At 45.8% G+C, this 13,952-nt stretch overlaps 2 protein-coding genes across 2 annotated transcripts in view; both read right to left on the bottom strand.

The window, feature by feature from the left end:
• LOC140155634 (double-stranded RNA-specific editase 1-like) overlaps positions 1 to 13,952 on the bottom strand; it is a 186,820-nt gene that overhangs the window by 62,258 nt on the left and 110,610 nt on the right. The gene's annotated exons all lie outside the window — the stretch shown is intronic.
• LOC140168622 (uncharacterized) lies at positions 874 to 4,829 on the bottom strand. Its single transcript, XM_072192031.1, has 2 exons — positions 4,352 to 4,829; positions 874 to 3,106 (listed from the first exon to the last, which is right to left on the bottom strand). Exon 2 carries the CDS (start codon positions 1,909 to 1,911, stop codon positions 874 to 876), a length of 1,038 nt encoding a protein of 345 aa, XP_072048132.1. The 5' UTR covers positions 1,912 to 3,106; positions 4,352 to 4,829.

Raw genomic sequence — 13,952 nt, 5'->3', positions numbered from 1 at the left:
TCTTAACTGCCTCCTGTATTTTGTTTTGTATATTGGTTTGTGATGAGCCGATGTACGCATCTTGTACTAAGTCCATTAGTTCAGTTATGTGGTCCACCTTTGTGCATAGTTTATATTTTGTGGCTTCAGTTGTATACTTCTGTATGTCTTCCATTTGTTTAACTTCCTTCTCTTTGTTCTTCCTTTCCTGGTCTCTCAGTTTCTGTGCTGTTTCTTTCCTGATATCTTGCCTTTTTTGCCTATACATCTTCAGTGCTTCTTTGCGACTACTCATAGCTTTCTTAATCAATTCCTCGGAAGAACCATCTTCAAGACTGTCCAAATATGATAATGTGCTGTTCAAAGACCATAATACTATGCCTTCTATTGTTATAGTGTTCGCATTCGGCATCTCACGTTGCTTTCTATCTAAGTGGGAGAATAAATATTCTGGCGCCAGGTTGTGCTTTGGGCAGGTCTTGATTTCACTTCGAATTCTGTCAGACGCATTGTGAAGTTTCCCACCGGGCAAATGGTCGACCAGTTGTCGCTGGATGCACAAGGACAAGCTATGACAGATAATTATTAATGCTTGTCTGGTAAGATCTTCTATCTCTTCTGATACTGGCTTGAACAAGGAGTCCCAGAGCTTGTCCTTTACTGGGGGGAAATCTTCAAATAGCACTGTCTGGCCATGAAGAACTTCTGTTGGGTCCATCATGAATTGCTTGATTTTTTCATGAGTCCTTGTATAATATGAGGATGTATCTGCAATATGCAGGGAACTATCTAACATCTGCATAAGAGGAGTGGTGACCTGTCGTTCCAAAAGACCCATTGCACGTATTCCAGCTAAGATTACATCTTCCTGAAGGTCCCAGACCACAGATTTTATTAGTCTGTTTCGTACACTTTCCTGATATGAATTGAGTGGAAGTAAACTGCAGTAGAGTTCTCGAATGGAATGTGTGGTATGTGGAAGTAAACTGCAGTAGAGTTCTCGAATGGAATGTTGAACCTGTTACCACGGTACTCTTGCAAATGCGATCTCTCCTCAAACTTGTCTTCTAAATGCACAATAAATTCAAAGTCGTATCCAGCTGCAGGATCAGCATCTGGACCAAAGGCGGTACAAAAGGATCGAACTGCAAGGAGTGATGCAGATTCATTACCTCTATTCCATAAAATGTGACGCTCCCTTCCAAGTTTCCCACCTCCACTTTCCACTTTCTCCCATTCATTTAATGCTGAAGCGGCATATTCTTGTAAATTTAATACCAAATGCTTTCCGCAGTACAAGTCGTTGATAGTGACCAGTTCAACCCGTACATTTTCACTCAATTCCTCCCACTGCGGAAAAACATTTGGTAGGACATTTGCGCGCCATTCACCAAATTTTCTTACAAACGCCTTATTGACGACTGCTCTGTCAGTCATCGTATTTTTGATTTTACATAGCATTTCTTGGACTTTTTTTTCATTTTCTGAATTTGTGTTTGGCAGCAAATCTGTAAGCCTAACCAATGCTTCTTCAGCTTGTTTGACCATCTCATCAGCGGTTTCTGAATGTATATCATGCAACCCCATTGCGACCGTGCCACTGGAGGTGCTTGCAAGATATGTTAAGTAGTGGTTATGGTGTTTACTAGTGCCATCGGTATGTAGTGTGATGGGATCAGAACTTGTTTCAATTGCATGCTGGGCTGCTCTCTTGGCCAACATACCTTGCTCAGTTGCCATATATTTGATGATTGTTGGCTTAGGAAGCCTTGTGACTTTCATCTTTGCTACCCTTTCTAACACAGTTCTGATTATTTCTGAAACCTTTTTGGACCCAACACCCATTGACAGAAGCTCATATACAGTTACCCGGATATCATCTGTGTATCTACCATTTTCAAATGTTGATATTTCAACATGATCATTTTCCATTATTTCTTCAACAGTATTTTCAAGCTCTGCAATTCTTTTATTTCTTTCTCTGACTTGTTTCTGAAGCAATTTAATTTTGTTTGAGCCCTCTTGATTATCTTTAAATTTGGTTTCATATCTCCTTATTTTTTGTTCCAACCTATTTGTTTCCCGATTAAGATTATTATTACACGTTGATATTTTTACAACCCGTTCTTTTAACCTGTTATTTTCTTCTTGTAGTTTTTGCTTTTCTGCAGTGAGTTTAGCTTTTGATGCATCTCTTGTTTTTATTCTTTTTTCATGTTTTTAGGGCTAAGACTACTTAATTGTTTCTGAATATCATCACGGTGTGACGTGATAGTTCGTAATCGTCTTTTGAGTTGACTTTGTTCATTTTTCATGTCGCTTAGTTCATTCTTAAAACGATCTCTTTGTTTTTCCATACGCGCTGAGAACAGTTGAGTTTTTTCAAACTGCTTGGTTATTTCTTTCATGTTTTGCTGTGCTGTATTCAAGCATTTTAAAAGATACTGGTCGTGTTCCACCTGTAGTTGTTCATATTCAGCCCATGCTTCAGCATCCATTGTTGGTATCCAATCTTCATCATTATCACTGCAGCTATCTGTGTCATCATGTTCACTGCTGCGTTTATCCACCTGAACAAGTGGTTTCTTCAACCAGTCGGCAAGAATCTCCTTTCCTCGTATTCTTAAAACTTCTCGCTTTTTAGGCAGCTCAACAAATGTTCGCCTTACTCTACCTTTGTCTGGTGTACGGTTATGTTATGGAAATAATCTTGGCCAAAGCATTGCCAATTCTTGCCAAGTCATTTCAACTTTGTTCTTATACTTTCCAATTTCTATTGCCATTTCATTTGTCACAATTATGTCCCCTAAAGTTTCCTTTGAGTTCTTCAGCCATGCAACAGTGACACCGGCTGCTTGACAGCATGGACCAACTTGCTGGTCAGCTGATGTGTGCTTAATTTCTGATGGTTCTGTGAGTAAGAGCCCGATATTTTGCGACATTGATGCTTTCAATGACTGAGTCTTGATTTTCCGTAGAAAGTTACCGATGTGGTTGGGCTCCTTCAACTGTAGCGCACCCAAAAGTCTTGGAAGAATGTGACGGTAGCTTCCACCGGCAGAGCTTATTGCATGTCTCACCGATTCAAGAAATGCCAAATTAGGAGTTGGATTTTGCCACCAGTGGTCTGCAAAATATGAAAAAACAAAAATCATCATTAGTCATAGAACGGAAGCTGAAAAATCAGAACAAAAAAAAAAAGTTTGTCTCAGGAGACTGCATAAATAGATTGTAATCCAAAATTTGCTTGCATAATGTCAAAAAAAAATTTCATTTGTCAGGGGCAAAAAAATCGCAACTTGGCCAGGCAATCACCCCAAGTTTTTTAATAAATTTGTTTGCAGGTATCGGTGTTGTTTAAAATTGCAATGATGCAATTTATCAACAAAAAAATATAAAAAAAAAAAAATTAAATCAGCAATTTTTTTTAATGAATGAAGCAAAATTTTAACTTGACATCAGTATGAAATGAAATGATAATTCATTTCATACTGATGTCAATTTAATATTTTGCTTCATTCATTAAAAAAATTGCTGATTTAATTTTTTTTTTTTTCAGAGACAAACTTTTTTTTTTTTTTTTTTTTGATTTTCTTCAGAAACAAACTATTTTTTTATATTTTTTTTTTTATATAAAAAAAATAAATTAGATCAGCAATTTTTTTTAATGAATGAAGCAAAATTTTAAATTGACATCAGTATGAAATGAAATGATAATTCAATTCATACTGATGTCAATTTAATATTTTGTTTCATTCATTAAAAAAAATTGCTGATTTAATTTTTTTTTTTTCAGAGACAAACTTTTTTTTTTTTTTTTTTTTTTTTTTTTGTTCTTTCTCTCAGTAACTTTTTTTTTTTTTTTTTTTTTGGTGTGGGGATGTGGGTGTTTGTGTGGAAAGAAAAGAGCAACAATAATGACATGATGAGCCCAAGCTGATGGAAAAAAATAATAATGTGAATAAGAAATATTTTCAATTTAGATTTTGCATTACTTGACATTTACATTAAAAATTACTATTGGAAACCTCTTTGCTTCCACAATACCAATAATTGAGAAGTTGAAGCAGAAGTTTTTTTATTTATTTTTCACAAAAAAAATAAACAAATGACCCAATTTCCTCCATAAAAAAAACCCAATGTTATTTCCATGAATACAGAGGGTGTATGTTATTTAAATTGAATAGCAGAAACAAAACTGCGCATGCGCGAATCGTACACAAACGAACGTGGCCCGTGCACTGGTAAGCAGACAAATGGCCATTTGGAAAAACGTGCTTACTCCCGCAGTTTTGTATTTCACAAAATGAACGATAATTAAAATATTTCAATTATTTATATTAAAATATTTATAGAAAATAAAAGTACATACCTGGAACGTCCTGGTTGTGAATCAAATTCTCAATACTTTGCTGATTCCATCCTGAAATACGCAAGCAAAGTTCAGTATGTTCGGTCAACGCCGATTGTTGTTCTGCTGTGCTATTATTAGCATCGGACGCCATTTTCACAGAAAAATACTGCTAGCCGCGGGAAGGCAAATTTCACGTCCAATTTACGATATGATCCCAGCGTCATATAAAACTATCATTCACACATTTTTGACGACAAATATCTGTAGATTTAGATGATATAAGTCACTTTTTCAATAACTGCCTGTGTCATCCGATAATTAGAAGGAAAACCAAGGTCTCCGTAAAATTCGTGAATTTCTGAGTTTGGCCGGTTGCTGTGTAAAATCGGCTTGGGCTACCCGGAAGTGACAAACATCAATGAATGAATGGACTCTTCCACTTTTGATTGAGGGGTTGCATTTGGCGATTGAATGATGAGATCACATCGTGATTTGGGGTTTTCTGATACCGCGCTGTACTGTGGATGCATTTTTTGCGGGATGACAGCGATGGTCATTTGGGGCCATTCCGCGCGCTTCTCTACTCACTTATGAAAATATGCACTTGTTTAATTGTTGTTGTTTTTGATATTTTAAGTTTAAAATGAAAATAAAACACATCATTTTAAAGAAGAAAGTCCAAATTTTTTAACAGTATGATTTTTAATGCATGTACACAATATTTCACCCCTCTAAGGATAGTTGCAAGTTCAACTACCTGAGCTTAATTTTCGTGCTGGCACGGAATTATCAGCTGTTGAGTGGCCTCCCTACTATAAGCTACAAATTTTAATTATTTTTACACTTTAGCTGGGATCACTGATAGAGCCTTAACTCTCTTGACGTCTTTTCAAAATAATATTTTCAAATCAGTCCTGTTTTCCCTAGCTGTGACTGGTTAACCACTATTATAGCATCATTGCTTGGTTATTACCATCACTGTCCCTAGCCTGTAATAGAAAGTCTTTTATCTCATTATCATCCAACGACCTCCCGTAATTAAAATTAGTCCCCTTTCCACCGACATCAGAGTCAGTAATTCATTCCACTTCCGCAATGTTTGAAGTTTGTGCCCTTAAGATTTTCTAATTTGTTTAGTAAATTGCCAGGCTATTTACTCACTGTTTAAATGCATTGATTTTTTCCGTGTGGTTTTGATGATGATGCGGCGATTAATTTGTCAGGACAGTGCGTGCTTGTAGTGGAATTAGCTGGTGTGCAGACCAGGAAGAACAAACGCAATCTGCATATTGCAGTAAGCAAACACATGGATATCATGTCTTGTGGACACTGTAGTCTGTAACTGCTCCAAATCGATACACATTTCAGCAAGGCACGTCTATTACACTCTGAGCTAATTAAGGTGACAAGCTTGCAGTATTTACCAGACAACTTTCGGAACATAATTCCACTCTCACCTGCTAATTTTGCAGCCTATTTCCAAATATTTGCAAACAATGGCAAAGCATCATCAATGATCAAAATTTATGGATGTGGTGTTGTTATTGAGGACAGTTCCAGTGGCTGGCTATCCATGAATCTTTTAGTAATTAGATGAAGTTGTTCTGGCGATGGCTTGGAAACAATGTCACACCAAAATATCTTAATAAAAAAAAAATTGATGGTCATTGAAGATACCATGAAGATGGGAAAAAGATTTGTTTAAACCAGAAGATGAAAGACAGGAAGGCAAAAAGGAAGAAGAAGTCAGTGAGGAAGAGGAAGAAGAGGAGGTGGAGTTGGAGGAGGACGAAGACTATGACAGATAAGAATTATTCAAAAGTATTTTACATCCATATTTCACATCAGAAGTAGGGGGTGAATAAGAATTCCTGGACATTTGTTGAAGTTAGAAAAGTGAAGAGAATGAAAAGGAGGAAGATTTTAGTTATTCAACAGTTTTGTCTCCATTTTTTACCATCATCTGAACCTAAACGCTATTGAAATCAGATAATGCGCCTTTAACGACAAGAGTGATTACTCACTACACATCTCCCATGTTATTTACACAATCCTAGGAGACCATAATTAGACATGGTTAGGTCAAGTCTTACTGATTGCTTGCTTTTCTTTCTTGCTATGCTATGGGACGTTCAAGAGTCATTAACTCTGAGAAGTAAATCACCTGATCATCATGCTAACATTGACATTACTGTCTCTCTCTTCGATCATTACTGATAGATACACATGTTACACATACATGGGACACATGTATGAAAACAAACTTGCTTGTCAAAATGCAAAGTTCTTGATATAATATTTTGCAGTAAACCTTTGACGAGTGCGTACTACTGAGATGTTGCAAAGTCAGCGCTATCAACACGATCTGCGTAAAGTTCATTCATAAATTTCCACTCGTCAACAGCAGATCGCCTTTAGCAGCCAATCAGAGACAAGTGCGTTTCAACGCAGGATGTACTCTTTACACGCTCTCGTCAAAGGTTTACTGCAAAATATTATAGTTACTATTGCGTACATATGTTTGTTTACATGTCACAGCAGCCTTAGGAAGGAAACAAAACATAAATATGGTTCATACACATGGGACATACACCGATGTAAATATGCTTATCTGAACATCAATTTGCCCAGTGTCAATTTATTTGTTAGTTTGTAATCGAGTTCCACAGGAAGGATGGTCAGCTGAAATTTTTTGCTTCTGGCCATCAGGCTGGATCTGGGAGTGGTACTACAATGTAAGACCATAGAGCGATGAGCTGCAAGAGTGGTCTCATTTTGGGTCTCTAGCATAATAGTCCCAAACAAAAATGTTTGGTAGACTCATAACCGTGCGATCTTACCTTTCCGATGTTGATTAAGATACTTCTTGCATCGATCCCGAGATGCGGAAAAACCAATAGTCATTTTGTCCCACATAAATGAATAAATAACAAAAACCCTCCGATCCCCCGGTGGACTCACCCAAAAGGTGACGTCACACCATATGATCGTCCCTTATCCGACTTGGGATCCCCTACTCGGACCAAACTTGTAGGGGGTGGCGGGTCGGGATAATCAACATCGAAAGGTAAGATCGCGACCGGTTATGAGTCTACCAAACATTTTTGTTTGGGACTAGACTCAGTACACCGGTCGATCTTTACCGCTTCGATGTTGATTAAGATACTTCTTGCATCAACATCTGAAAGATCGATCTAGCAAGTAACCGACGGATGGAGGTACAAGATTGGTCAGCATCTGATCAGGGATCGGGAGCGGTAACGATGGTTTTCGCGAGGTCAGAAATATTTTCCCCAACGGTCGGGAAAACAAAAAGACCACGCGATCACAGACATAAACCTCCTTACTTAATAAGTTTGGTGGTTAAGAATAGCGACACTGGTTCTTACCATGCTGAGTATTCTGTATAGTCTGAAAACCTGGTACCGTACACCACCGTATTATGATCGCCGAACAATGTCCCGTAAACCTCCCGCCCGTCTCTGATTACTAACGTAAACGGAAGTATCGTAGAGAAGGGTGAAGGTGGCTTCGGGACACCGCCTGCTAGATCTCCTCAAGGGACAACCGAACGGTATACCCAAGATGATGAGATAGCTCGTGTCGAGTGGGTCGTGGGACGCCGAAACCTTCGCGATCCCCGGACCCCACCAACACCTGACCAGCCATTGCGACAGCGGCTGGACCGAAAGGCTCTGTAAGGGTGATGAATGCGGTCGTGAGTCCTCGCAAGGCTTGTGTTCGGAAGAAATAGTGCTGCAGCGCCTTATCGGACACCCCAGCCTATCTTTGGCTTCAGCGAACCTTGCCCAACCCTGGGGATTGGAGAGGGACGAATGTCGGTATGCACCGCGCCCGCTCAGAGTCACGAGAACAGAGCGCCAAACAGTGTCGCTCCAGTGTTTGTGAACACGGAAGCTAACCTCGAGACCGTGTGCAACTCAGCACCGCCGTCCCAAGCCAACGCCAAACCGAAAGCCATCTTGAGAGTTACGATTTAAGCGCCGCTTTTGACGGAAGGTCAAAAGGGTGACCCTTAAAGTAATCTAAGACTGTGTTGGGATCCCTTAGGAGGATCACTTTCCTTTATGGTAGACACTCGCTGAACATACCGCCGAGGCGAGACTAATAAGGTAACCATCGGTTATGATAGTCGATCCGCCTCAAACCTCGGTGAATGGAGAGGACAGCTGACTTATAGCTGGCGCCAGTGGCTCGCTGAAGTCTTGCTTGGGACTTTTCTGTTAGAAACTCCGGAACTAGCAGCACAGAGGTTTCTAGCGGAGAGCTATTTGTCTCATTGCACCAAGCGTAGTATGGAGCCAGACTCTGGCTATACGCACGGAGGGTAGACTTCCGCCCAGCCCCGGCGATGAGAAAAAACAGCTTCTGATGAAAAGTATCCCTCGCTCGCGCGCTCCTGGTAAGGGCCATGCAGCTAACTGCAGGTGCTCTAGTGATAGACTGGGTACCTCCGCCCGGCATCCCGAGTAGATCTGGTACTGGGAGTGCCAGCGGCCTTGCCGCTAGCAGAATGACAATGCAGTCTTCCCACCCGATCTTGGTCACCACCCTCATGAGTAGTGAGATCGGAGGGACTGCATAAGCTGTCATCCTCCCCAGTCTATGGACAGAGCGCCCACGGTGAATGCTTGGGGTCCGCGACCCTTGAGCAGTACACCGGCAGTGGATGATTGCGATGAGATGCGAACAGATCTTTCGAGGGGTGGTACATCCCTTGAAGATCGTCTGAGCGCCCTGCGAGCAAGGGACCATTCTGCTGGTCCCGACACCCTTCCTCGTGACAGATTGTGCGCGAGGATGCTGGTGACGCCCGCGTGTGTATCGCTCTCATCGTAATCTGCCTGAACTTGCACCACCCTATCAGGTGTCGTGCATGCAGGCTCAATCGTGGTGGCCCGGAGTCCCCTTGTCTGTTGGGGTAGGCTACCACGGTTGTGTTATCCGTCAGGACAACGGTATGTGATTCCACGATCACCTCCTCGTGAGCGAGGGAGGTTGATGTGAAACTCTGTCTCTATGGCCCCCATAGGCCCGAGACGGAGTCTCGTGGATGTGGACCCCCAGCCCCGCTTTTGACGCTATGGTCGTCACTACGTGACATACCGGGGGTGCAGGAAACCTGACACCCTGGGTCAAATTGGGCTGATGGGTCCACCACCAGAGTTCCTCTCGCGCGATCTCCGGCAACGGAACCGCGAGGGATATTGGGTGACGACTGGGCCTGCAAGCAGGCTAGAAGGTGTAGTTGGGTAAGCCTAACGTAGAAACGGCAGTACAGTACGAGGTCTACCATACTGGCCATTAGGCCTACCACCTTCATCCATGCCACAGCGGGTTTTGCCCGAGACTCGCCAAGAGTCAGGCACACCGCACCATGTTCGCTCACCCGCCGGGTGAGAGCACCGCTTGAACCCCTCCGTGAGGGTGATCTGGGCCCCTACAAATAGTGGGTTCTGCGTCGGGACCACGCTGGACTTTTTGAGCTGATCAAAAATCCAGGGTCCCGCACCCTACGGACTATCAACCCCATGAGACCCGTAGTCTTCAGTGGAGTGCGTCCGTGATATGAGCCAAACGTCCAGGTAGCAACTGATGTTGACACCCCTGTGCTTCAGGTACGCTGCCACCGCTCTGACCAAGAGTGTTAAACACCCTGGGAGAGATGGACAGGCGGATGGCCGGTATCAAAACTGGTAATTTTGATCCTGTACCTAGAAGCGCAGATGCCTCCGATCTTGAGAGGCGATTGGCATATGCAGATAGGCGTCCGAGAGATCTAGCGATGTTGTTCCCATGCCCCTGATGGGGCAGGCTAGCACCGAGGCGAGAGTCCCCATTCTGAACCTCTTGGGCCTGAAGAACGTGTTCAACAGCCTGCGGTTCCGGATGGGGCTCCTGTCGCTGTCTTCCTTGGAGCCAATGGCTCCAAGATCACCCGTAGAACGGGGGTAGACGGGACAATCGCCCGCTTCGGAGAAGCTGTGTGATCCCTGTCAGGAGTGCCCGACGCGGGGGGCGGTCTGACGGCACTACTGTGGACCTCTGAAATGTGCAGACGAATGTGGGGAGACTGGGTTGCCAGTCTGTAACCCCCACTCACCACTGACCATACCCAGGCACTCAAAGAGATGGTTTCCCACCTCTGGGTGAAAGCCATAGCGGTCGCCCACTGGGAGATCCCCTGTGGAAAAAACTGCTGAGCCCCCAGGAATGCTCTGCCTAGCTTCCCTTGGAAGAGCGCTTGCTCTTCTTCGGGCTTGCCAGCTGTTCCTGTGCTACCCTTTGCGCCCCAGAAATGGGTGCTACAGAGGTAGTGGGCTCGGGTACTGTTGGTGGTGCACGGCCTGCTGAAGTCGGAGCTCCTACCCATGGTAAGGGCAGTTTCCGACTTCTTCAGAGTGCTCCGTTGGTAGCTTCTTTGCACGGTCCTCCACCGTGAGCGCAGAGGCATCCAAAGAGAAAAGGACCCTGCCTTTCCATCGCGTTGAGCGATTGGAGTGGCAGGCCCCTCCCCCCGGCGCTGAGATGACACCCTATGGGCTAGGACCATGGAGCTCTCGTTGAGGCTAGCTGTTAGCACCGCTAATAGGCTCACCTCGCGGAAGAGCTCAGATGTTGTCTGAGCGTGATACGCTTGACGGCATCTGGGTCCCTCTCGGATCCCCTCAGGGAGGTCCCGTGGTCCTCCCGCGCTACACGCCAAGCGCCATAGCTCTACTGAGCTCGACAGCCCCACGATATCTACCCGTGAGGTTTGCCGGGAATGAGAGTGCAGGCGCCCCCTGTGAGGAAGCAGCAGCTGAGCATCCTACTGAAAGGATCCCTGGTCCTCCTCCATGGACTCCCCTTAGGGGTGTCCGGAGGAAGATCAGTGCTGTTGCTCCCCTCGCGGGGCAGCGGGGGGAGGAGACTGTAGTGAGGTCCCTACCGGACTCAGCTTCCGACTCCTTTCCCTCGCCCACAGTATCCGTGATCATGCTCCGATGATGACGGTAACTGAGGACGGGCATCTGAAAGCGGGTAAGAAGGCATAACCACTGTGTGGCTCGCCGACTACCTGCCAGCAGAAGAGGGAGTACTCCCGCAAGACCCTGAGGTATCCGCCATGGCACCACTGGGTCCGCATGCTCTCGCAGCCGTCGTCCTAGCGCTAGCAGCACGGGCCTACCCTGATCAAGATCTGGGTTAGCCCCATGCCGGCTGGCCTGGTCAACAGCTGATGTTGGTACTGCGTGGCCATCGCTAGGCGACACTTGCCACGGTGCTAGGCCGTGGAAGAAACACCCTGCGGCGGGTACCACGGGGCGTACCCAGCCGGCAGCTGACCCTGAAAGGATCCGCCACCAGGGTAACCCCATGGTACTGCAGTACCAGCACCGCCCCCCCTCTTGTTGCCACAGAGACTGTGGCGACTAAATGGTGCTGCGGTACCGGTGCGGTATCAGCGTGGGTACCCTTGAGGGTTCCCAACTGTGGACCGCTGTACCCTCGCCACACCGCGTTCCCTGTTTGGGGATCAAGCTGTGTGCTGGCGTGGTACCGGCGCGGTACTAGCATGGGTACCCGTGAGGGTTCCCGGCTGTGTACCGCTGTATGCGTGGTTCCAGCGTAGGTGCCCGTGAGGGCTCCCGGCTGTGTCCCACTGTACCCATGCCTCACCGCGCTCCCCGCAAGGATCAAGCCGCGGTGTATGGGTACCGCTATACCGCTGTCCCTTGGCTAGAGGGAGCTTGCCTAGTACCACGGGTAGCTGAGCGTGCATACCCCCGATCAATCACCTCGCCACCTGAATAGGCAGCGTCAATCAATGGAGCTATGCCCTGTTGATTTGACAGTGATCAATCAAGAGAGGTAATTGACCCATTGACGATAATGGATCACCCACGCTCCGCTGGCTCGAGGACATAAGTGGGTTGTTGATCAGCTAGGCTGTTCAAGCTACTTACTGTACCCTCTAGAGCTTCGCCCTAAGGTCGCTGTGTGTGGCGGACCACCACGGCAGCTATGGGCGGGTGCATAGCGGCTACCACTGAAGTCAAGCCGTAGCTCGCCTTTGTAGCTGCCACCGAATCGCACCTGGGTCGCTGTCCCGTGAGAGACTGCGAGCCCAACCCCTGAATAATCGCCAGCCAGTCCCTGTGGACAGCCAGCAGCTATTCTAGGGCCCAGGGTATCACTCGGCGGTCCCGCCATGGAACGCTGCCGTGTGACAACCCCAGTTGGTTCTGCTAAGACTACACCCACAGCGTTAGCAGCGGTATCGTCTCTGTTGAACCCATGCATGCTAGGGTTCAACCCAGGCAAGCCCGGGTACCTTGCATGCTGCCCGTCGCTGGCTACTACTGTGGCTGTTTGAGCCCGTAGATATGCCTGCAACAGACGGGTGTCCTCCTGCTAAAAACCTGTGAGGATTTTGGCTAGAGGACTGGTATCCTCCTGCTACAAAACCCACTAGGGTTTTCGCTGGTGGTTACCGATCTGCTGCCTGCTACTTTGCTCCGACGTATAGTCAGTGCTTTCGCTGGCTGCTGAGCCTTTGGACGCCGCTTAGCAGTCCCTCGAAGGAACCGCCTGCTTGTCCGGGGACCGGAGCCCCTTAAGCAGACCTGCCATGACCCATAGGGGCTGTCACAGCAGAATCCACCGTGTCGACCTTACCAGTGCCCTTGGTAGATTTCTTCTTCGCCTTATGGCGATGATGGAGCCTATCCCAATCGTCAAGCTGGAACTCGGAGAGTCCTAAGCAAAAGAAAGACATCTAGAAGATCGTGAGCACTCCCTGTGGGTGAAACAGAGCGGGTGTGGGTCCCGCTCCGTCACCAGGAAGGGCAAGCCCGACAGGGCCGAGGCGGCGAGGAGAAAAGGGAGGGGCACTACCCCCCCAACACGCGACTCAAGCCCAGTAAGCAAACCTGAGCACGGAGGCTGGTCGCTAACGTTAGTGGTAAAGTAAGGACTGGCTAACTTTATTACTAAAATGTCAGACGGGTCCCTACCAATCCCCACCGTATGAATATCTGATTAACTCGTCTCATCGGACGGAAATGAAGACATAACGATAGAGTAATCACCCTAACATAGCAACAATAACCTACCGTACATGAAATACAATGTATGTACAAACATCTATTGTAACTTACAGGCTGCAATGGTTGTTTTACGTGGGAAACAAAATGAATGGCGCCAACGAGCGGCCATTTTGAATTGCTCGTGTGTCCCGTGATACAAACGGAGGCACGATATGTAGCTAAGTTTTGGATCGCTTTTTTGTCACTTTTTCGCCAGAAAATGCCGTCAAAACTATCCTCAGCCGAACAATACCGGTTTGGTTTTACCTAAGGTGTGAAACTACAACCGTATATCTCGCCTTTGGTCGAGAAATTGATACACAGTGCTATGAACAATCGATAGGCACGCCTGTGTCAGTCGGAGACCAAGGAGGATAAGGACGATCATATGGTGTGACGTCACCTTTTGGGTGAGTCCACCGGGGATCGGGGGTTTTGTTATTTATTCATTTATGTGGGACAAAATGACTATTGGTTTTTCCGCATCTCGGGATCGATGCAAGAAGTATCTTAATCAACATCGAAAC

Source organism: Amphiura filiformis, chromosome 1 (assembly GCF_039555335.1).
Source record: "Amphiura filiformis chromosome 1, Afil_fr2py, whole genome shotgun sequence".
NCBI classification, from domain to species: Eukaryota; Metazoa; Echinodermata; class Ophiuroidea; order Amphilepidida; family Amphiuridae; genus Amphiura; species Amphiura filiformis.
The sequence above is the reverse complement of the archived record's forward strand: the minus strand, read 5'-3'. Positions and strand labels throughout refer to the sequence as shown.

Excerpts from the sequence above, each read along its gene's own strand:
- LOC140168622 (XM_072192031.1), bottom strand. The coding sequence starts at position 1,911 with ATGGAAAATGATCATGTTGAAATATCAACATTTGAAAATGGTAGATAC.